General features: G+C 50.7%; 1 protein-coding gene across 1 annotated transcript in view; it reads right to left on the minus strand.

The window, feature by feature from the left end:
* Positions 1–24,946, minus strand: part of LOC140384522 (ATP-binding cassette sub-family C member 8-like) — a 497,256-nt gene that overhangs the window by 93,879 nt on the left and 378,431 nt on the right. The window contains 6 exon segments of the mRNA XM_072466291.1: positions 889–973; positions 13,127–13,225; positions 14,779–14,817; positions 17,244–17,267; positions 23,018–23,094; positions 23,097–23,143. Coding sequence (XP_072322392.1) covers positions 889–973; positions 13,127–13,225; positions 14,779–14,817; positions 17,244–17,267; positions 23,018–23,094; positions 23,097–23,143 — 371 coding nt within the window.

A 24,946-nucleotide genomic window follows, 5' to 3' on the forward strand; every position in this document is an offset into this window, starting at 1 on the left:
GTACACTGAGGAAGAATTCAGAATGTCCAATTCACTAAACAAGCCCTTCTTTCGGGACTTGTGGGAGGAAACTGGAGCACCCAGAGGAAACCCACACAGACACGGGGAGAACATACAGACTCCGCACGGACTGTGACCCAAACCGGGAATCGAACCTGGGTCCCTGGCGCTGTGAAGCAACAGTGCTAACCACTGTGCTACCGTGCCGCCCATTTGTGGTGTGATATATCACTCTTTATTTATGATGTGAGCTATTTAAAAAAAATAATAGTAAAATTGTTGCTCAGAAGGGGGAAATGATATTTATCAGAATATCACAGTAAATGATAATAATTACATACTGAGCTTGTACTGATAGAATATGACACCCAGGTTGTAATTTTCTATCTAAACCGGGTTGTCTCTAAACAGAAGCTGAATCCTTTCCCGAGAGATGGGGTGGTGGTGGGGGTGAGTGAATATAAGGGGTGGAGGGGGAGTGATGAATGTAAACCAATCAAACACCCCTCATAATGGCCATCTGTAAAGAGTTTACCTGTGGTGTGGGATCAGCTCTTTGCTCACTCTCAGCATCAATGAATGGTGTGGTATGTCACAACAATGATCTACAAGTACAAAATGCAATGCAAAACCCTGATCTGAAGTTGTTGCTTCGCACACACATTTGTGTTACTTTGGAGATTAGTGTGATTCCCACAACAATTGTCTTATCGCTCTTGCAATGGTCAGCTAGTATTTGTAAATTGCTGTTTCCATCAATTGTCAGGCATAGAAAAATGAAGGAAAACAAATTCTGGCTAAGGGCTTCCATTCAATCATACTTCCTTTCATTTAATAATAAAAGCGACATTTTTTTAAAGCAAATGTAACAGCAATGTGATTACTAACCCTCTCACCAATCTGAGTCTGATCGCCCTGAGGAAGGATGTCAATATCTGGCTGGAGTGAGCAAGCTTCAATTACGGCTTTATATCTGTGGAGAGAGCAGCTAAGAGTCAATGGAGATGAATTTCTTCTGTCCAGCTAATTGATTGAGAGGAAATCAAGCGCAGACTGCCCAGCTGGCAGCCACTGACTACCTGAAAGCTTAATGGATCCCAGTGACATCAAGTAAACTGTACAGCTTTTCATTATTTTGCTGATCGTGGCAATAATTTATTTTCCACAATCTTGTACATTTTATCAAAGTAAAAGAAAGCAATGATTTAATCCAGGTTAGTGATTCAATTATTACAAGGCAGTGAATTATTTCTATGCTCTTGTTATATTCAGGGCTGATATTAAACCATTATTTTACTTCTCACCCCAAGATATCAGAAAATTATTTTCTAGTTTTCTTACCCCATCCAAATTTTCAGCGTGTTTTTAACAGTTTTTACCCTGGATTAACACAAACCCTGGAGCCTGACCAATCTATAATTCAAGTTAAAATCACATCAAACAGGGCATCTAACATTTGATTCTGGATCAAATAATGTATTATTCATAGGATCATAGGGCTCGATTCTCCCAAAACATTTTGGAGTTAATTTGTGGCGTTTTTTTTCAGGGAGTTTCCCGCTAGCTCTCCCGGCGGGTTCTGCACTGCTTTTCAAAGACACTTAGTGAGCTGGATTCTCCCAAAATGAGACTAACTGTTGACGGCGTCGTGAAAACCGAGGAGTTTCACGACGGCGTGATCGGGCCCCCAGGTGGAGCTATTCAACGGCCCATGAGGGGTTAGCACGGGCGCATCGTGCAACTCCCAACTGACCGGCGGACGATTCGCCGGTTCCGTCATTGACGCGACGCTGCGGCTGAACTTAATTATTCTCCCCCCCATACACACAGCGTCGCAGGCAAGATGGCCGCCAGGAGAGCAGCGCAGTGATTTCGGGACGGCGAACTGGAACCCCTCCTGGACGCCGTGGAGGAGAGGAGGCTGGTGTTGTACCCCGGGTCGGGACGGAGGACAGCAAGAGTCATCGTTCGCCGTGCCGGGCAGATGTGGCAGCCGCCGTCAGGCCGGTGGCCCGGACTGCAGACCAGTGCAGGGAAAAGCTGCACGACCTCCTCAGGGCAGCCAGGGTGGGTACCCAGCATTGTGCCCCTGGTACCAAACCCCCCTCCCCCGGGACGGTCCCGCCCCCACCCTGACCCACATGGCTGTACCCACCCATGCCTGCCGCAATGGCCGTGTGTCCTGATGCCATCCTGGGCTGCATGCGTCGGACTGTCTAACACTGTTGCTGCTTCTGCCGCCCCCCCCCCCCCCCCCCCAACTCCAGGAGAAGTCCACACATAACCACCGAGAGCGGGAGAAGACCGGAGAGGGACCGGAATACCTGCGTCCCCTCACCATGGCCGAGCAGAGGACACTCAACACTGTCGGCGGGCCGGAGGAGAGAGAGGTCGCCGGTGCGTAGGTCGGAGGCGCCCTACCAAGTGAGACCCCCTGCCTGGTTGTGGGTCCCCATTACACATATGTGCCCACCCCTCACTCAACATCCCTCAACCCCTCACCACACCCCCCTCACCCCACACACCAACAGCCCTCACCACCACACCCCCGTCGGCCTGTTAAACCATACATGCTGTCTTGTGTCTTACAGGACCAGCCGGCGATGGGCCTGGCCCATCCAGTGCCCCCTGCCCCCAGCCAGTTCCAGGGCCGGTGACCCCCAGGACCCAAAGGACCGACGGGGAGAGCAGCCGGAACACCAGCCCTCTGCCCGAGACGAGCCAGGACACCACGACCCAGGGGGCAGACACACATGGGACAGACACACAGGGGACAGACACACAGGGGACAGACACACAGGGGACAAAGAGACAGGGGACCATGATCCAGGGGACAGGCACACAGGGGACAGATACACAGGGAACAGACACACAGGGGACAGACACACAGGGGACAGACACACAGGGGACAGACACACAGGGGACAGACACACAGGGGACAAAGAGACAGGGGACCATGATCCAGGGGACAGGCACACAGGGGACAGATACACAGGGAACAGACACACAGGGGACAGACACACAGGGGACGGATACACAGGGGACAGACACACAGGGGACAGACACACAGGGGACAGACACACAGGGGACAGACACACAGGGGACAGACACACAGGGGACAGACACACAGGGGACGAACACACAGGGGACGAACACACGGGACAAACACACGGGACAAACACACAGGGGACCACGATCCAGGAGACAGGCACACGGAATAGACACACAGGGGACAGACACACAGGGGACGGATACACAGGGGACAGGCACACAGGGGACAGACACACAGGGGACAGACACACAGAGGACAGACACACAGGGGACAGACTCACAGGGGACAGACACACAGGGGACAGACACACAGGGGACAGACACACAGGGGACAGACACACAGGGGACCATGATCCAGGGGACAGACACACAGAGGACAAACACACAGGAGACGAACAGACAGGGGACAGACACACAGGAGATGAACAGACAGGGGACCATGATCCAGGGGACAGGCACACAGGGGACAGACACACAGAGGACAGACACACAGGGGACAGATACACAGGGGACAGACACACAGGGGACAGACACACAGGAGACGAACAGACAGGGGACCATGATCCAGGGGACAGGCACACAGGGGACAGACACACAGAGGACAGACACACAGGGGACAGATACACAGGGGACAGACACACAGGGGACAGACACACAGGGGACAGACACACAGGGGACAGACACACAGGGGACAGACACACAGGGGACAGACACACAGGGGACAAAGAGACAGGGGACCATGATCCAGGGGACAGGCACACAGGGGACAGACACACAGGGGACGGATACACAGGGGACAGACACACAGGGGACAGACACACAGGGGACAGACACACAGGGGACAGACACACAGGGGACAGACACACAGGGGACAGACACACAGGGGACAAAGAGACAGGGGACCATGATCCAGGGGACAGGCACACAGGGGACAGACACACAGGGGACGGATACACAGGGGACAGACACACAGGGGACAGACACACAGGGGACAGACACACAGGGGACAGACACACAGGGGACAGACACACAGGGGACGAACACACGGGACAAACACACAGGGGACCACGATCCAGGAGACAGGCACACGGAAGAGACACACAGGGGACAGACACACAGGGGACGGATACACAGGGGACAGACACACAGGGGACAGACACACAGGGGACAGACACCCAGGGGACCATGATCCAGGGGACAGACACACAGGGGACAGACACACAGAGGACAGACACACAGGGGACAGACTCACAGGAGACAGACTCACAGGAGACAGACACACAGGGGACAGACACACAGGGGACAGACACACAGGGGACCATGATCCAGGGGACAGACACACAGGGGACAGACTCACAGGGGACAGACACACAGGGGACAGACACACAGGGGACAGACACACAGGGGACAGACACACAGGGGACCATGATCCAGGGGACAGACACACAGAGGACAGACACACAGGAGACAAACAGACAGGGGACAGACACACAGGAGACGAACAGACAGGGGACCATGATCTAGGGGACAGACACACAGGGGACAGATACACAGGGGACAGACACACAGGGGACAGACACACAGGAGACGAACAGACAGGGGACCATGATCCAGGGGTCAGGCACACAGGGGACAGACACACAGAGGACAGACACACAGGGGACAGATACACAGGGGACAGACACACAGGGGACAGACACACAGGGGACAGACACACAGGGGACAGACACACAGGGGATGAACACACAGGGGATGAACACACAGGGGATGAACACACAGGGGATGAACACACAGGGGACGAACACACAGGGGACCACGATCCAGGAGACAGGCACATGGAACAGACACACAGGGGACAGACACACAGGGGACGGACACACAGGGGACAGACACACAGGGGACAGACACACAGGGGATGAACACACAGGGGACGAACACACAGGGGACGAACACACAGGGGACGAACACACAGGGGACAGACACACAGGGGACCACGATCCAGGAGACAGGCACACGGAACAGACACACAGGGGACAGACACATAGAGGACAGACACACAGGGGACAGATACACAGGGGACTGACACACAGGGGACAGACACACAGGGGACAGACACACAGGGGACAGACACACAGGGGACAGACACACAGGGGACAGACACACAGGGGACGGACACACAGGGGACGAACACACAGGGGACCACGATCCAGGAGACAGGCACACGGAACAGACACACAGGGGACAGACACACAGGGGACGGACACACAGGGGGCAGGCACACAGGGGACAGACACACAGGGGACAGACACACAGGGGACAGACACACAGGGGACGAACACACAGGGGACGAACACACAGGGGACGAACACACAGGGGACGAACACACAGGGGACAGACACACAGGGGACCACGATCCAGGAGACAGGCACACGGAACAGACACACAGGGGGCAGACACACAGGGGATGGACACACAGGGGACGGACACACAGGGGACGGACACACAGGGGACGGACACACAGGGGACGGACACACAGGGGACGGACACACAGCGGACGGACACACAGGGGACAGACACACAGGGGACAGACACACAGGGGACAGACACACAGGGGACGAAAACACAGTGGAACAAGATCCAGCCCAGGGGACAGACACACAGGGAACAGACACACAGGGGACAGACACACAGGGGACAGACACACAGGGGACAGACACACAGGGGACGAACACACAGGGGTCTACGACCCAGGAGGCCCCGGACTTCGGATCGGAGGAGGACACTGACTTTCCATCATTGCTATCTCCGACACCCTCTACCATCTCAGAGATTATCACCTCGGTTGGGCAAATTCGAGAGAGGGCTTCTGGGACTCATTCGGGCCGCAGAATCGCTGAGGCCCCAGAGAAATGGCCTTTGGGGCGGATAATGCGATTCTCTGGTCCGCGCGGTGGGCGCCGCGATTTTGTCGGGTTGGGGTGTTCAGAGAATCCGCACTACACAGTCGTTCCGGTACAGCAGGTGGAGGTAGGAGCAGCCAAGGGGCCGGACAGTCGGAGGCCAATCCGGCCCCAGCAATTAGCTGCCCCCAGACAGGTCCCGGGCTCCTGGAAGATCCATTCTCACCCATAATATAGGTGCAGGCAGAGAGCCAGGAACTAGAGGAGGGGATGACGACCGGCTTCCAGCACCTGCAGGCGCAGGTGGAGGAGTCCAACCATCTGCAGGAGCAGGGAGTGGTGCTGGTCATGCGTGCCACCCAGTCCGACACTGCATGGGTGGCGTCCGCAGTGGAGGCATTGGGGGCGACGGTGTCGGACATGGGTCAGGTTATGCAAGGCCTGGGGCACTTGGTGCAGGCGGGGGCTGCCCACTCAAGGCAACCATGTGTCAGAACCAGCTGCAGATTGCAGTGGCACTCCTCAGTGTGGCCCAATAACAGCAGGCCATTTCTGAGAGCATGGGCGCCATTGCCCAGGTACTGACCGGCGTCACACAGACCCAGAGGGAGATGGCGCCGTCTCAGAGGGAGATGGCCCCTGGGGAGGGGGGGGGGGGGGGGTGGGGGGCGTGACACCCACCCATACGGCTGCTCACCCTGCGTTCACCCAGCACCCGGGGTGGGTGGCCAACAAGATGGCCGCCATAATGGCTCACGTTGCGTGGGTACCGCCGTGACATGTCGGGGGCTCTCCGACTGCTTGGCCTGTCCCCCCCCTTCCCCGACCCTGGCAGGGCCTCCCCCCGCAGAAAGCATGGCCGGTGTCCGTTACAGGAGCCGCAGTCCCCCCCCCACGCCAACTCCTACATCCTATCGCAGCCGCCTCAGCCAACACGCTGGTATCACAATTTTTTATTGGTGGTAAAAACCACGCCGCCGGGTGAGGCCCCAGAGAAACGGCCGTCGGGGCGGATAATGCGATTCTCCGGTCCACGTGGTGGGCGCTGCGATTTTTTTCGGGTTGGGGTGTTCAGAGAATCCGAAATCGGCGTGAAGCCGGAGTCTTTTGGCGCCAGAGCCGATTCTCCGGCTGATCGCGTTTCATGATTTCAGTGTAATGTCTTGGAGAATCCAGTCCAGTCACTTTTTTGGGCCCTGGGGAATTTCTCACCAGTTTAGCCCACACGTAGAATTTTTTTTAGCACTGGGGAGCTGAACTCAATGATCGGGCTGCCATTTTGAAAAGGTGCCCCGATCTCAGTGAGCTTGTGGGTCCCCCACATCCCCCACCTATGGGCAATGTCACCCCCCACACACATGGACATTGCCCCAAGTGAGGACACCCCGCTATGGGGTTCCCCCTGTTCAGGCGCCTCCAAGCATCCTTACAGCATCCCTTTCATTCTAGGACCCCTACCCATCACCCACCCAACATCCGGCAGGCCCCTACTTACCTGCCCTGCACACCACAACCCTTTAAACCCCTCTCCACCCTCATTTTGTGGGCATGGACCCCCCTTCCTGATCCTTGGCAGCGCCATTCTGGCACCTAAGCATCTTTGCGCTGCCACCCTGGCACCCAGGCAGTGCCATCCGGGTGGCTTGGCAATGGCAGGGTGCCAGCTGGGCAGTGCCAAGATGCCCCGTGTTCCAGGGGGAAGGCCAGGGAGCCACCCTGCACTTACCCTGACCACCCTGGGGTCCCTGGTGGCTCAGGAGACCCCGCAGGGTGCCGTTTCACCTGGTCCACATTTGTGTGGACCAGCACTGATCGGTGCCCGGCAGCAGCCTCCCTGGGGAGGCTGAGGAATCGCAGGAGGTCGCTGGATCCCGCGCAGGTAGGTCGTAAGTAGGTTTATGACCTACGTCTGCAAGCGTCATTCGGCCCTGCCCATTTGGGGCGGGGTTCCGACTCCGACGTGTCGTGGGACTTCAGAGGATCCCAAAATGGCAGGGAGCCTGTCCGGAGTCTCGCTGAAGGCCACTCCCGGCATTCTCTGGCCGCATTACGCTCAAGCGAGAGCCCAACATGGCCAGAGATTCGCGCCCTTTGAATCCCTACAGTGCAGAAGGTGGCCATTTGGCCCATCCAGTCTGCACTGGTCCCCTGAAAGAGCACCCTACCTAGGCCCACTCCACTGCCCCAGCCCCGTAACCCCACCCAACCTGCACATTTTTGGACGCTAAAGGACAGTTTATCATGGCCAACACACCTAACCTGCACATCTTGGACTGTGGGAGGAAACCAGAGCACCCGAAGGAAACCCATGGAGACACTGGGAGAATGTGCAGACTCTGCAGACAGTCATCTGACGCCGGAATTGAACACAGGAACCTGGACCTGTGAGGCACCAGCCCTAACCATTGACATTTAAAAAGTTTTGAAACTTGAATGCTTGGAAAGGGGAAAATTATAATTAATGGAAGAAATTACAATAACTACACACTGAATTGTACTAACAGGATGATATCCAGGTGGTAATTTTATATCTAAGCCTTACCATCACATCATACTTTCGCAAGAGAGGAAAGAGGGGGGTGGGGGGTGAGAAATGAATGCAAGTCACTCAAACACCCCTTACAATAGCCAACTGTAACAAGATTACCTGTGGTGTGGGATCAGCTATTTGCCCACTTTCAACATCAGCTGCTGTTTAACTTTCTGCACCTGGTGGAGCACAAGCAGAGTTTCATCTGCTCCCATAGCAAGGTTTTTGTGGAACAGGCCACTGGTCTGTCGCCGGAAGCTGATAGCTTGAGGGGCATCACTCTGTATCAAGCATGGACTGACCAGGAATTTCTCCCACTCTTACCGCCTGCCACTGGTGTGCTGGAAGGACGTTGCCGGTTGCAGCATTATGAAAGCACATTCCTTGGCCAGGAAGCCCTGGGATGGGACTCAACCCCAAAGCTTCTGGCCCCGAGGCAGGGACATTACTGACTGCGTCACAAGACCTCCTCTCAACATAACTGAATGGTGTGATATGTCACAACAATTATCTACGAGTAGAAAGAAAAATACAAAAAACCCTCTGATGTGCAGTGGTTGCTTCTCATTCTTTCATATTAAATATTGAATGAATTAATTTCCTGGTTTGTTGGCTCTTTCACAAGATTTATCCAGCATTCTAATGTTAACGAGAGGAATTTTGTTTGGGCGAACAGCAGGAAAAAAGTGGTACCATCTGACTCTAAACTGGCTGCTATCAATAATAATCTTGAAATCCCAGCAATCTGCTTCATCCCCAGGGGCAGAACAAGAAAACAGACTGAAGACATACCGCCTGCAGCAGGGCCGGTAATTCCCACCCAAAGTCAGTGGATTTCGTCTGCCTCTCTGGATATTCCATCGCGCCTGCGATGAGTCCTGCCACGGGCGGGATCGGAATATCCCAGCCCATGGGTGGGATTCCCCGACCCCCCCCCCGGGTCGGAGAATCGCCGGGGGGCGGCGTGAATCCAGCCCCGCCGCTCCGACGCTGGCTGCCGAATTCTCCAGTGCTGGTTTTTTGGTGGGGGCGGGGATCACGTCACGCCAGTCGGGGGCCGTTGGCAGCGGCCCCCCCGGCACTTTTCCGGGCCCCGATGGGCCGAGCGGCCGCCCGTTTTCGGCCAGTCCCGCCGGCGTGAAATACACAAGGTCTATACTGGTGGGACCTGGCTCTGAGGGCAGCCTGCGGAGTCCTCAGGGGGGATCTGGCACCGGGGGGGGGGGACCACGGTGGCCAGGCCCGCGATCGGGGCCCACCGATCTGCGTGCGGCCCTGTGCCGTGAGGGCACTCTTTCGCTCCGCGCCGGCCGCTGTAAGGCTCCACCATGGCCAGCGTGGAGACGAAACCCCCTGCGCATGCGCAGGGATCATGCCAGCGGTTCTGCGCAGGCGCCAACTCACGCCGGCCAGCGGAGGCCATTCGGCGCGGCGCCAACCACTCCAGCGCCGGCCCAGCCCCGGGAATGCGGAGGATTCCGCAACTTCCGGGCGGCCTGACGCCGGAGTGGTCCACGCCGCGCTTTGGCACCAGTACGGCCGCCCGCCGGTGGGGGCAGAATCCCGGCCCGGGCTGGATTCTCCGTTCCAGAGACAATGGGCGGGATTCATCATTGCCCGGCGTTGATATCGCAATCGGCGACAGGGTGGTGAATCCCTTCTGGCACCCAAACCGGGGGTGGCGCCGGTTTTCTATTTCCGCCCCCTTCGAAATGGCACCATCGCATCGCGCGTCATATGCGGTTGGCACGACTTTGGCGTGTCACCTGAAGGCCCTCCCGGTGCTCCTCCCCCGATGGGCCGCGCTCCCGACGGTGCGGGACACGCGTGGTGTCAGTCGTGCGGGATCCCGCCGTGGCGGCAGCGGACTATGTCCAGCACCGCCACAGTCAGCCGGGAGCCGTGCTGTTGGCCGGGGTGGGGGTGGGTGGGTGTGGGGGGGGGGGGACACTTCCGCGAGGGCTGGGGGTCTAGTGGGGGTTGGCCAGGGGGGCAGTATTTGGCAGGTTAGGTCCGCGCACGGCTGCCACCATGTTTGATGGCATGACCGCTGCAGGTCGTCACCTTGCACATGCGTGGACATGGACCCGGTCATTCTCCAGCCGTTTATAGCGTGGGAGCCGGGAGTTTTACCCGGCGTGACAGCTTAGCCCCTCACTGGTTGCTGGATCGGTGAAGGTTCGGTGCAGATTTTGGCCCCGTAAAACGCCACAGTTCCCACGCCGGGGTCGGCACTTAGCCCCAAAAACAATGAATCCAGCCCTAAGTGTCGATGCCGGAGCAGGATTCGTGGTCTTTCACGGCAGCAAAACTGGTGCCGAACCTGGACCGATTCAGCGACTGTGGAGGGGCTAGCACTGGCTTCACGTGGAACATAATTGATTCCAATGAGAAACAGTGCGGGATTTGCTGGGTCCGTGATTGACACACGGGAGGCTGACAAGTTGTAGTCGCATATGCACATTACACTTCCCATACACACTCATCCCAGCCAACAAGGTGGCACTGGTTACACTGGAGCACGCCTATCCCGCTGATGGGTTGGCTGGGGCCAGAGGGCACTTGGGGTGGGGGGGGGGGGTGCCCTGGTGGTCACCCTATGACCTGTGGCCCTAAGTTCACACTGGGTTGTCAGCAGTGTGCGCAGCTGCATTGCTGCCATTCCGGCCGTGGCAACGGTGTCCTGTGCCCATCCTTCCCGACCCCGCAGCCCACCTCCTGGCCACCCTGCGCTACTCCCCACAGCCCTTGCAGAAGCCCCCGGCCAGCGACACAACTGTCAGCAAACTATGGCGATGTTGGACACTTTCTGTACCCCCCCCCTCTCTCTCTCAGCAGCCATGACGCCGGTTTCACAATTTTTAAAAGGACAAGTGAACCGCATCATTGGGAACTTCAGAAGCGGAGAATGGCGGAGGCCCCGGAGAATATTGGTGCAGGCCCGCTAATGATATGCAAACGGTGCTTACAGTACGTGCGTTCCGGACCGTATTGACGCCACTGTTGAGGTGGCGGAGAATTGCGATTTGACATCAAATCGGCGGCTGCTGCGATGTTGGCATCGGAACCTATTCTCTGCCCAATCGTGTTTCCCGATTTCAGTGTCTGCCAACAGAGAATCCCGTCCAAGATTTCTATTTTATTCTATTCACCAACTTGATCTGAATGCACTCAGGCTAATCCACTGTGTCCTCAGAAGTATATTGTTGTCAAATCATTGATCAAAATGTCTAACAACAGCACCCAAAAACACCATCTGTCATGGTTTGTAAAGCTTTGCCATTTAACCTGGCTTTGCTGACTGAATTGTTAGACTGCAGCAAATATTGACAGAGAGTATTTTGCTGTTTGATGAGACCGTGCAACCTTCATTAAAAGCACCATAAGTGAAGTATAGTGCACCATTATGACCCAAACGAAGCAAACACCATTCAAATATTTAATAGCGTTAGATCATTACCGTAATGGCTATCTCTGGCTGGTGGAAAAGGAAAGAAAGGCATTCACAATTGTACACTATACTGTAGAGCATGTGATAAAGATGAACATAATGGCCAGAACTATCTTCTCTTGATGGTGGTGAGATCGGATGCAAGAAGAGCTTGTCTGTGGGGGTCTCTGATGGGGGGGACTGGGGGTTGGGATGGGCAGGATTTGCATTGTGGGGGGAGGGGGCCCACCGATGGGTTTTGGGGGCACCTTCCTAAAATACGTATCTCCTTAGACCACTGCGAGGAGTAACTCCTGAGTGTCAATCACGGACCCAGCAAATCCTGCACTGTTTTTCATTGGGATCAATTATGTTCCACGTGAAGCCAGTGCTAGCCCCTCCACAGTCGCTGAATCGGTCCAGGTTCGGCACCAGTTTTGCTGCCGTGAAAGTCCACGAATCCTGCCCCGCCGTCGACATTTAGGGCTGGATTCACCGTTTTTGAGGCTAAGTGCCGATGCCGGCGTGGGAACTGTGACGTTTTACGGGGCCAAAATCGTGTCAGGACCACGCTGGCAAATACTTGCACCTCTCCAAGCCTGCGTGAATCCCGGATCAGAGGACCGGAGGAACACAGAGGTGTGAAGACTCTGATGTCCTGCCCATTAATAGAATGCAAATGGGCCAGGTAGCCAACCCGGCTAGGTGTCATGTGGGACCCTGCAGAAATGTATTCAAACGAGGCTCTGTCTTTAAGATGGCCAGGGCCTTCATATGTCTCCCATCTTATTAGGTGCATTATTCTACCTTGCCCCACAGTGGAATCCAAGGCCATCTACTCCATGTCAATCCTATCAAACCTATTCAGAATTTTCAAAAGGTCTCTGCTCAGTATTCTCTCTTCAATAAATAAGAATTCCAACTTGTTCAGTCTTTTCTGACAATTGTCAGTGTGGTGGAAAAGCGATGACCCCAGATCAAAAACAATAGACTCAATATGACCCCGATTTGCATTAATCCATGAGAACCACTTCATCTGGCTGCAGATTAAAATGGGAAATTAAACAAAAGGCTTGAATTGTGAGTGGGTAAGTAGCGTGCTTCTTTTTAATAGCCCTCCGACCAAGTTTCCACCACAGCGAAGAGGTTTCTGTTAAAAAATATTCACTGCTACATCTCAATTCTACAAATAAAACTTTAAACAAAGTTTATTACCTTTGTTTGTTAAAAGGATTTCCAAAAGTGATGTTTTCTTCCACTGTGTTGTTCAATATCCAGGGTTTCTGTGCAGCATAGGCTACAGCACTCCTTCTCCTGAGAGATAACAAAAGTTTCCAAAATATGTGCACAGTGCAAATAAATAAACTGCTTGATATGTGCCAATAGTGTTTAGATGACAGAAGTACTGTAGAAACCTGCCTCACCAGCTCCCTAGTTAATAATAGTGCAGACCTGTGAGAGACTGTGGTGCATTTTTGGTCGTGGTCACCATCATCCATTCAGATCTTCCAGGATCCTGTCCTGAGTGCCACTTGAGGAGATTCTTATTCTCTTTAGGCTCTTGTACACCATCATCTGTTCGTGATATGATGGGATTCACATGACAACTAGACTTCTACCAGGTGGAAACTTGCAATACTTGGGGCATATCAGCCTTCTCCATTGTATTTTGAGATTGTTGGTTCACTTTCTAATTTCTTTGCCAATTATTGAGCACAATGTGATTGAACTGGATTTGCCAACTGTGGCAATCGTTGCAGGATTCTCTGTCATCAGTGTGACAATGCTCCCATTTCCATTCCCAAAGGTTGAGCGAAAAATGTATTTAAAGAAATAGAAGATATTACTTTAATGGAAAGTGCTAATGTTTTCACCAAGGGCCGAATTACAGAATTTAACAGCTTGAAGACACCGATGACATATTCATTTAACCAGACCCTTCACATTTTTTGTCATTTTACGAATACGCATATGCAGTTATTTTAATCTCATTCCTCTGCATTTTTCTGAGATCACGTTTTCAGACAGATATGGCCGTAGGCGTTCCTCTGCATTTTTAAACTTGGGTTCCAAAGAAATTGCACAGAAAAAGTTACCAGCTGAAGTAAAAATACTGATGGAAAGTGTGAAGCTAGGATGCAAAGTATTGATCAGACTGTTTTGAGAGGAGTTTCTTTAGTCCAAAAGCATAACTCCCAAATGTACAATATGTGTGTATGCTTCAGAAACTGAACGTCATAAAACAACTTTCAAGTGCATTTGTTTAGTGCAGAACAAAGCACAGCAGTGTGACACGGCACACTTAAAATGAAAGCTGAAAAACACAGAACACATAGGGCCAATAAAGTCTGCCACAAGAAGCATTAATGACAGACATGGTAGACAGAGGATGCAAAGGTATCAACAGTGAGCACGAACAGCCTCGGGAGGGTTGCCAACTGTGGTTGGATGTATTCCTGGAGGTTTCACACCTTCTATCCCACACTCCTGCCCTTAGTCACCAAACATGCCTATCCTTGCAGAGTTCCCTTCCCACAGCAATTGGAAAGCAAACAGCTTTTAATTATCCAGTCAAACGGCCTTTTGATCCCACCCCTAATGTTTTTAAGCAAATAAATATTTTCAAATAAATCACAATGTTTTCAACATGTCCCTCTGATTTTATAGTCCGCTTGTAGCAGTGTCCCAGATAGAGAGTAATATTTCATTCTCGGAAACTCTGGGACAATCCTGAAGGGTTGGCAACCCTAAACCTAGGGAACACATTCAACAAAGTCTGCTGACATCCACAATGGTGAAGCAACACCAGGAGGAATTTGGGCAAGAGAACAGCTTTTTAGTGATCGGGTCAGAACAACTTGATGTACCTCACTTCAACATCAACAGCTGTGTCCTCCTCGGTACTGCTGCAATATTTTAAACAGAAAGAGGATAAATTGTTATCTCTCTTTAGGGCAGTGAGGTATTTACTACTTGTTAATTCCTCCAAAATGCATTTGGACGTGTAGACTTGTCGAAAATGCAGGAGCTACACAGCCGGTCAGTTGCTGCATTTGCATCCTTCAATGTAACGAAGATAGCTTTTGTACAAGTGTGCAGTTCTTCACATCACTTTCCAATTCAACACTGCTGCTTTGTCAAGTATGAATACTGTACCCATTAATTGTTTTTCTCCACCATCTCCATTTTGGAAAAAAAGATTGACAAAAGGTCCCATTGACAATATTAACCCATATTTTTATTCAAAAATAAAAATATATGCACTGTAGCAACTCAGCCATGGTGAGTTGCTGCAGTGCATACTATAGGTGATACATTTGCTGCCATTGTGTGTCGATGGTGGAAGGAGTAGATGTTGAAGGTGGTGGATAGGGTGCAAATCAAATGGGCTGTATTGTGCTGGATGATGTTGAGCTTCTTGAGTGTTGCTGGGGTTGCACTCATCCAGGAAAGTGGAGAGTATTCCATCACACTCCGGACTGGTGCCATGTAGATGGTGGACAAGCTTTTAGGAGTCAGCGGGTGAGCTACTCACCTCAGAATTCTCAGCCTCTGATCTGGTCTTGTAGCCATGCTAATTATGTGGCTAATCCAGTTCAGTTTCTGGTCAATGATAATCCCCGAATGTTGATAATGGGAGATTCAGTGATTGTAATATCATTGGGTGTCAAGATGGTTGAATGTTCTCTTGTTGGACATAGTCATTGCCTGGCACTGTGTGGTGTGATTGTTACTTACCACTTATTAGCCAAAGGCTGAATGTTGTCTAAATCTTGCTGCATAAGGATACAGACTGCTTTGGTATTTGCAGAGTTGCGAATGGTGCTGCACATTGTGTAATCATTTGCGAACATTCCCACTTCTGACCTTATGATGGACGGAAGGTCATTGATAAAACAGCTGAAGATGGTTTGGCCTGAGGAACTCCTGCAGTGATGTCCCAGAGCTTGGATGATTGACTTCCAATGACTGCAAGCATTTTGTTTTGTGCTAGGTATGACTCCAACCAGTGTAGAATCCCCCCCTGATTCTCATTGACTCTAGTTTTACATAAGCTCCTTGATGCCACACTCAGTCAACTGTTATCTTGATGCCAAGGCCAGTCACTCCTGCATCATTTCTTTGAGTTCAGCACTTGTACATGCTTGGATTAAGGCTGTAATGAAGTCAGGAACCAAGTGCCACTAGTGGAACCCAAACTAAGTGTCAGTGTCCAGGCTATTGCTGAATAATGTTGCTTGATAGCACTGTTGACGACACTTCCCATCAGTTTGCCATGATCAAGAGTAGACTACTGGGCTGGTAATTGGCACAGTTCGATTTGCCCTGCTTTTTGTGCACAGGACATACCTGGGCATTTTGTCACATTTCCACGTTGATGCAAGTGTTGAAGCTGTACTGGAACAGTTTGACTAAAGCACAGCTAATTCCGGAGGACAAGTCTTCAGTACTATTGCTGGCATGTTGTCAGAGTCCACAGCCTTGGCGGCCCATAGCCGTGGCAGTATCCAGTGCCTTCCACTGTTTTTTTGGACTGAACCGAATTGGTTGAAGACTGGCATCTGTGATGCTGGAGACCTGAGGTGGAGACCAAAATGGATCATCCACTTGGCACGTCTTTTTGAAGATTGTTGCAAATGCTTCAGCCTTGTCTTTTGAACTGATGTGCTGGGCTCCTCCATCACTGAGGATGGGGATATTTGTGGAGCCTCCTCCTCCAGTTAGCTGTTGAATTGTTTACCACCATTCATGACTGGATCACAGCGCTTAGATCTAATCCACTGATTGTGGTATCGCTTAGCTCTGTCTATTGCATGATGCTTTTGTTATTTGAGTGCAAGTCCTCCTGTGTTGTAACTTCATCAGGTTGACAACTCAGAATAAAGGTTATTGAGCTGAAATACCTCGCCACAGATGTTGCCTGACCTGCCGAGTGTTTCTGATTTCCAAGATATGCAGTCTTTTGTTTTTGTACAAAAAAACGCAACCTGTTTACAAATCCATGGAAATAAACACGATGTGGTCACAAACAAGCCAGAGTGTGATAAAGAGAAGTTAGCAAAAATCACCAACCGGTCAGGCAGCATCTCTAGAGATAGAAACAGAGTTGATGTTTCGTCTGATGACAGGGCATTGAGGTGAAGTGTTAACTCTGTTTCTCTCACCATAGTTGTTGTGTGGCTTGCTGAGCATTTTCCCTTTGATATTCCCCAGATTTCCAGCATTTGCAGTATTATGCTTCAGGCAAAAATAATTTATTTTTACTCTTGTCCTTGAACTGTAGGAAAATATTGGGGCAGTAATGTGTAGTAAACAGAACTGGAGGCCTTACCTGCTTTCTCCTTCCATGCGTTCACTGTCAGGAATGCCAGAGTGTAAAGGAAAACAAGTTAGAGAAACAGAATGAAAAAGAATAATAATAAAGTAAAGAAGAAGGAACTTGCAATTATATAGCACCATGCACACAGTCAGGATGTTCCAAAATGCTTTACAGCCAATTAAATAATTTTGCAATGTAGCCGCTGTTGTAATATCGGAAATCTGGCAGCCGTTTTACTCTTAACATGATCTCATAACCAAATAAGTAATAAATCCATGATTCATCTATTTTTAGGTGTTAGTTGGGGGATAAATGTTGGCCAGAATATTGGGAAAAATCTTCTACCCTCCACTGAATCTTCTACCCTCCACTGGGATGTTTTATCGTTCAGGTGAGATGGCAAAGAAGGCCTTGGTTTCACATTTCATCCAAAAGACTAACAGAATGAATAAAGACCTTTGGCTTAGAAGCAGTATGGTAAGGAAAATTAGTAAATTCTTTAAAATGTTTGTGGAATCTGTAATTATTTTAAAGAATACCTGAAAGGGACTTGTGAGAGTTTGCATAATTTGCAAAGGGAGCAGTTATAATTTCCATGAATAATAAGCAATGCTGGTCTTGGGGATATGGCAATTTGACCTGGAATCTACACCAACAGAAGGAAGTTAAGAAAGAAACCATGTGGCTGGCAGATACAAAGGAGAGCTGCAGGCACAAAGGTGAGTTACAGACAGAGGATCTGGAAGATGAAGGAGATCAGCACATAGATGTAGATACAAAGAGAAAGTTGGTAGAGACAGACAGAGGAATACATCGAGGTCAGTTTTTCTGTCTTGTAGAAAAGGAGACAGGAGTTCTTGGAGGTAATGTGTGAGCTGGCAAAAAGGTCCAAAACCTATAAAACCGTGTGAATATCTCAGAGATGCTAAAGAGCTGGGTGTTTTCCCAGAAGTGGCCAAACCATGAATGGGGTGTTATTGGTTGAAAATGAACTCTGGAATGCTACATCATCAGGACTGTCATGACCCAAGGAAGAGAGGGTCCATAGAAGTGTGCCTTCTTGATGATAATCATTACCATGAAACCTAGTTGTGAAGGATTTTGTCAAATAGCACTCCTGACCTACCCTGCATGAATACATAATGAATATTATACAGAATACACAATGCAAGTCCAAATATGTGCAGGTTAGGTTCATTAGCCATACTAGGTTGCTCCTTGGTGTCCAAAGATGTGCAGATTAAATTTATTGGCCATGATAAGTGTGCAGGGCTACAGGGGTAGGATGTGGAGTGGGCCAAGGTAGAGTGTTCTTTCAGAGGGTTGGTAGTAACTCGACGGACCAAATGACTTCCTGCTGCGCTGTGGGGATTGCATGTTATGAAACAGTATAGCTACCTAATGAAAGGGAATGATTGAGGTTGTGTGAAATGTGTCCTTGTTATATCTATTATTTAAAGTGAATTTTATATTTGATATGTCATTTGTCTGTTAATTTGCATTAATTCTGATTCACTTTAAAGTAAAAGTTACAAAACGTGAAATCTTGTTCACAATTTCTTCATTTGTTAACCATTCAGTAAATTTGGTTATTTTATTTCAGGGCTCCCGCACAGGGATCGTAATAATATTGTTTTCTGTTGGGGCAAAGTGGACACTGGCCGGAAATGATCTCCCAGCCTTGATTCTTCACATCCTGAATTCGCAAAGTGCTGGGGTAAGGTTCCATGATTACATTTGTTTTGTCTCCTTATTGTTTAAAATTATAACCTGGGTACGGAATTTGTGAATATCTTTTAGTTAACAGAGCAAAGCAAAAATAACTCTGGGATATGGCGATCCGAAGATAATTCATGAAGCATAAGCCTATGACTGTTTCAATGGATTCAACATATTGTCAAAGCCATTATAATTCAGGACACATCTTAATTGCTGAACAAGTAGACATGCTATCAAAGCTTTTCGTCATCAGGATAGCTCACAAGAAATTTCCAACAGTAACGGGGAAACAACAATTTATACTTCATGATAAGAGTGCCGATTGGCATGGGGATCAGATTGGTGGAGGCATTGCCTGGAGAGCTCACAGTATCAGGCATAAAGGCCATACGTCCTAACAATTGGCAGACACGTCTTTCCAGCTGTTCACAACAGGCAAAATATTGACCGTACTCAACCAGCCAATGTGTGTAAAACTCCAAACATAGGGTGGAATTCTCCCATTTGGGACTAAGTTTCATTGGGAGTGGGAAGGTGGAATGTTTCTCATTGGGGAGGCAACCATACCATACTTTCTGGCCCTAACTTCATTATTAAAATTTTTTTTTTTAGAGTACCCAATTCATTTTTTCCAATTAAGGGGCAATTTAGCGAGGCCAATTTACCTACCTTGCACATCTTTGGGTTGTGGGGGCGAATCCCACGCAAACACGGGGAGTATGTGCAAACTCCACACGGACAGTGACCCAGAGCCGGGATCGAAGCTGGGACCTCGGCGCAGTGAGGCAGCAGTGCTAACCACTGCGCCATCGTGCTGCCCCCCTAACCTCGTTATTAATGCACCTTGGGGTTTTGCGTAGAGATCCATGGTGGGTGGGCATGATGACATGAGTCCTGCTATCATATCTGGGTGCCATATCGAAAAGGCGCCCAAAATCACTGACACACCGTTGAAGAAAGACGATTGCCCTCCTGAAAAAAAATACTCTGAATCATGAAGATGGATCTCTTTAAAGAGAGAATCAATCTCCAGTAACACTCTAAAGCTGAAAGATGGACCTCCTCATGACACAGAACCTGGAAGATCCAACCATAGATGTTCCCATCACATGCTACTGTGGTATTCTGGGGTCCATGGTTGCTGGCGGCCGTCATTCCAAACTCCAGAGGCAGCTCCAGGCATTGTTCAGGTCAGTCCTGACTTCTGTATGTCATGTAGGCGGCACAGTGGTTAGCACTGCGGTCTCACAGCCTCAGTGACCTGGGTTCAATTCCTGTCTTGGATGACTGTGTGGGGTTCTCCGGTTTATCCCACAAGTCCCAAAAGACATGCTGTTAGGTAATTTGGACATTCTGAATTCTCCCTCAGTGTACCCGAACAGGCACCATAGGATGGCGATGAGGGGATTTTCAGAATAACTTCATTAGTTAATGTAAGCCTACTGACACTAATAATGATTATTATTATTAATAAATTGCCCCTTAGTGTTCAAATGTTGCCTAATCGATTCCCGGCTTGGGCCACTGTCTGTGTGGAGTCTGCACGGTCTCCCCGTGTCTGCGTGGGTTTCCTCCGGGTGCTCCGGTTTCCTCCCACAAGTCCCGAAAGACGTGCTATTAGGTAATTTGGACATTCTGAATTCTCCCTCTGTGTACCCGAACAGGTGCCAGAATGTGGCGGCAAGGGGCTTTTCAAAGTAACTTCATTGCAGTGTTAATTTAAGCCTACTTGTGACAATAAAGATTATTATTATAATTGTCCAAAGGTTCGGTGGGATGTTGGAGTTACAGGGATAGGATGGTATAGTGGGCCTAGGTAGGGTGCTCTTTCAGAAGATCGGTGCAGACGAAATGGACAGAATGGCCTCCTTCTGCAATGCAGGGATTCTCTGATTGTATGTTGTCCCAAACGTGCTCTGGATTGACGTATTTTCCCACTGGCATTGTGGAGAATCGGGCATAGTACAAGATTCCGGTCTGTCTGTCATCTGCAGCACATTACAAGGATCCAAATCAGTTTCATGCTGGTCTCCAGTGGGTTTCCTGATCTGCCGTGGCGGAAATAAGAACGTAAGAACTAGAAGCAGGAGTAGGCCATCTGGCCCCTCGAGCCTGCTCCACCATTCAATGAGGTCATGGCTGATCTTTTGTGGACTCAGCTCCACTTTCCTGCCCAAACACCCCCCTCATCCTTCTAAATTCCAACGAGTACAGTCCCAGTCTACTCAACCTCTCCTCATAATCCAACCTCCTCAACTCTGGGATTAACCTAGTGATCTCCTCTGCACACCCTCCAGTGCTAGTGCGTCCTTTCTCAGGTAAGAACAACAAAACTGAACACAATACTCCAGGTGTGGCCTCACTATCACCTTATACAGTTGCAGCATAACCTCCCTAGTCTTAAACCCCATCCCTCTAGCAATAAAGGACAAAACTCCATTTGCCTTCTTAATCACCTGTTGCGGCTGTAAACCAACTTTTTGTGACTCATGCACTAGCACACCCAGGTCTCTCTGCACAGCAGCATGTTTTAATATTTAATCATTTAAATAATAATCCCTTTTGCTGTTATTCCTACCAAAATGGATAACCTCACATTTGTCTACATTGTATTCCATCTGCCAGGCCCTAGCCCATTCACTTAAACTATCCAAATCCCTCTGCAGACTTCCAGTATTCTCTGCACTTTTTGTTTTACCACGCATCTTAGTGTCTTCTGCAAACTTGGACACATTGCACTTGGTCCCAACTCCAAATCATCTATGTAAATTGTGAACAATTGTGGGCCCAACACTGATCCCTGAGGGACACCACTAGCTACTGATTGCCAACCAGAGAAACACCCATTAATCCCCACTCTTTGCTTTCTATTAATTAACCAATCCTCTATCCATGCTACTACTTTACCCTTAATGCCATGCATCATTATCTTATGCAGCAAACTTTTGTATAGCACCTTGTTAGAAGCTTTCTGGAAATCCAGATATACCACATTTATTGGCTCCCCGTTGTCTACCGCACTGGTAATGTCCTCAAAAAATTCCACTAAATTAGTTACCACGACCTGCCCTTTATGAACTCATGCTGCGTCTGTCCAATGAGACAATTTCCATCCAAATGCCTCGCTATTTCTTCCTTGATGATAGATTCCAGCATCTTCCCTACTACCGAAGTTAAGCTAACTGGCCTATAATTACCCGCTTTCTGCCCACCTCCTTTTTTAAACAGTGGTGTCACGTTTGCTCATTTCTAATTCGCCGGGACCACCCCAGAGTCTGGTGAATTTTGGTAAATTATCACGAGTGCATTTGCAAATTCCCTTGCCCTCTCTTTTAGTACCCTGTGATGCATTCCATCAGGGCCAGGAGACTTGTCTACCTTTAGCCCCATTAGCTTGCCCATCACTACCTCCTTAGTGATCCCATGGGAAATGCACACCGGCATGAAACCGATTTTTGGACTCCTACCAAATCTTCCCCCCCAACATTTAACCCACTGGTCATGGAAGAATTCCACCCATGGTGTAAACATAAAATGTGATTCTGTGATTGGACAACACCTGCTAAATAATCCCAACTGTGCTAAGAATGACACTGAAAACCAATTTAAAATCGTCAGGAATGCAAGCAGTGTAGTTTACTCATGCATGCTGAAGCCACATATATCCACACTTAGGGATCTGTCCTTTGCAGGAACATGTACACACTTGTGCCTTTTTCAACGATACAAATACTTAGTGAACTGTCATCCCCTGGTTCATTCCCCAGGACAATGCCTTGACCAATCAGAGTCGACCTGTCTGGTTCGAATTTGAACAAAGCTGGGCAGTTGATGGTTCCATGCTGCATTCTCCATGGCAATGCCTCAACCAATCAGAGTCCGCTTGCCACCTCTCTTCTCATGCAGTATAAATTATTGTTCCGTGCTTGGGTTGGAAATTTCTTGCAAGCTATCGTGAAGAATGCAAGACAAAAATCTTTGACAGCATGTCTCTTTTTTTCAGTAATACTCAAGTTCTGTACTATCAGGTGACTGCACATCTTAATATCATTCAGCAGCTTCATTACCTGTTCCAGTAGATGTTTCCAGAATTTTTTTGCATTTCTCCAAGGACTGCCAAGAGGAGGGATGATTTACCGCACCCAGGGATGATTTACCGCACCCGACCTGACCAACTATCATGGTTAGCTGTCCTGAGGAAAGAATGACATTTTTAACTGTACATTACCTATACATTGATTCAGCACTTTTTACAGTTTGAATTGTTTGAAATGAGCATATAAAGAGGAGGGAACTTTGGCTCTTGATTAGTTTCTCTATGCAGTTTTATTCTAATAACCAAAATGCACAAAGACTAAGTCATGGAGGCAATCACCTTTTAATGGAGCTACATGGCTAGCATCAGAAGTGTGAGTTATGAGAAAAGACTGAAAATGCTCAGGATTTTCAGCTTTGAAAGGAGACATCCTGGGCGAAATTCTCCGTTATCGGCGCAAAAAACGGCGCAAATCCGACTTGCGTCACGTCGGAAAAATGGGTTGATAGTCTCCGGCCCGAAATGGGCTAGCAGCGACGTAACGGGATCCGTGCTTGCGCAGTGGTTCACGTCGTGCAGCGTCATACGCGCCGCACGGCGTGACGGCTCATAAGGCCGCGCTGCTCACCCCCACACGACCGGAACACCCGACCGCAACACCCGACTGGATGGCTGGCCGCCGCTCAGCCCCGAGGTTCGAGTCACGCGATGTGGAGGCGCTCCTGGACGCGGTGGAGCAGAGGAGGGACGCCCTGTATCCCGGGCACGGCCGCAGAGTTGCCCCACGCCACAGCCGGCGTCTGTGGAGGGAAGTGGCAGAGGCTGTCACCGCTGTGGCCCTGACACCACGGACAGGCACCCAGTCCCACAAGAAGGTGAACGACCTCGTCAGAGCAGGCAGGGTTAGCCTCCCCATATCCCCCCTCCCCCATATCCCCCCTCCCCCATATCCCCCATATCCCCCCTCCCTCATATCCCCCATATCCCCCCTCCCCCATATCCCCCCTCCCCATATCCCCCATATCCCCCCTCCCCCATATCCCCCCCATCCCCCATATCCCCCCTCCCCCATATTCCCCCCTCCCCCATATTCCCCCTCCCCCATATTCCCCCCTCCCCCATATTCCCCCCTCCCCCATATCCCCCCCTCCCCCATATCCCCCCCTCCCCCATATCCCCCCCTCCCCCATATCCCCCCCTCCCCCATATCCCCAAGTGAATCCAGCCCTAACCCTAACCTCTGAAATGCACGCGCAACCGATGGCGTGCATTCATATACCTGCCTAACAGTGTTGCCTTTTACCCCTGCCACCCCCCCCCCCCCCCACAGGAGAAGTGCGCACACAATAGGGAGCATGTGAGGACTGGAGGAGGCCCCGCTGATGAGAGGCCACTGACCGAACACCAGGAAAGGGCCCTTGAACTGGCTGGTGGACCTGAGGACCGGGAGGTTGCTGATGCAGAGATCGGGGGCGTAGTAGCAAGTGAGCCACCGACAGCCCGTCCCCATATCCCCCCTCCCCTATATCCCCCTTCCCCGTATCACCTGATCACTGCCTGATGTCTAACCATGCATGCTTCATTGTGTATCGCAGGACCAAACGTCCAGGCACCCATCCCCGCAGATGCACACCGCCCGCAGGATGCCCCTCGGAGGCCACGGGAGACGGAGAGACCCGGACCCTCCGGCATGCGACGGCCGCAGGATGCCCCTCGGAGGCCACGGGAGACGGAGAGACCCGGACCCTCCGGCATGCGACGGCCGCAGGATGCCCCTCGGAGGCCACGGGAGACGGAGAGACCCGCACCCTCCAGCATGCGACGCCCGCAGGATGCCCCTCGCACACCACGGGAGACGGAGAGACCTGGAGCAACAGGGGGACGACACCCCCGTCACGTGCGGGAGCGACCACCCAGCGACGAGGGGGGCAGCCACAGGCCCCCGTCACATCCGAGCCAG

This window comes from Scyliorhinus torazame, chromosome 10, assembly GCF_047496885.1.
Source record: "Scyliorhinus torazame isolate Kashiwa2021f chromosome 10, sScyTor2.1, whole genome shotgun sequence".
Lineage (NCBI taxonomy): Eukaryota > Metazoa > Chordata > Chondrichthyes > Carcharhiniformes > Scyliorhinidae > Scyliorhinus > Scyliorhinus torazame.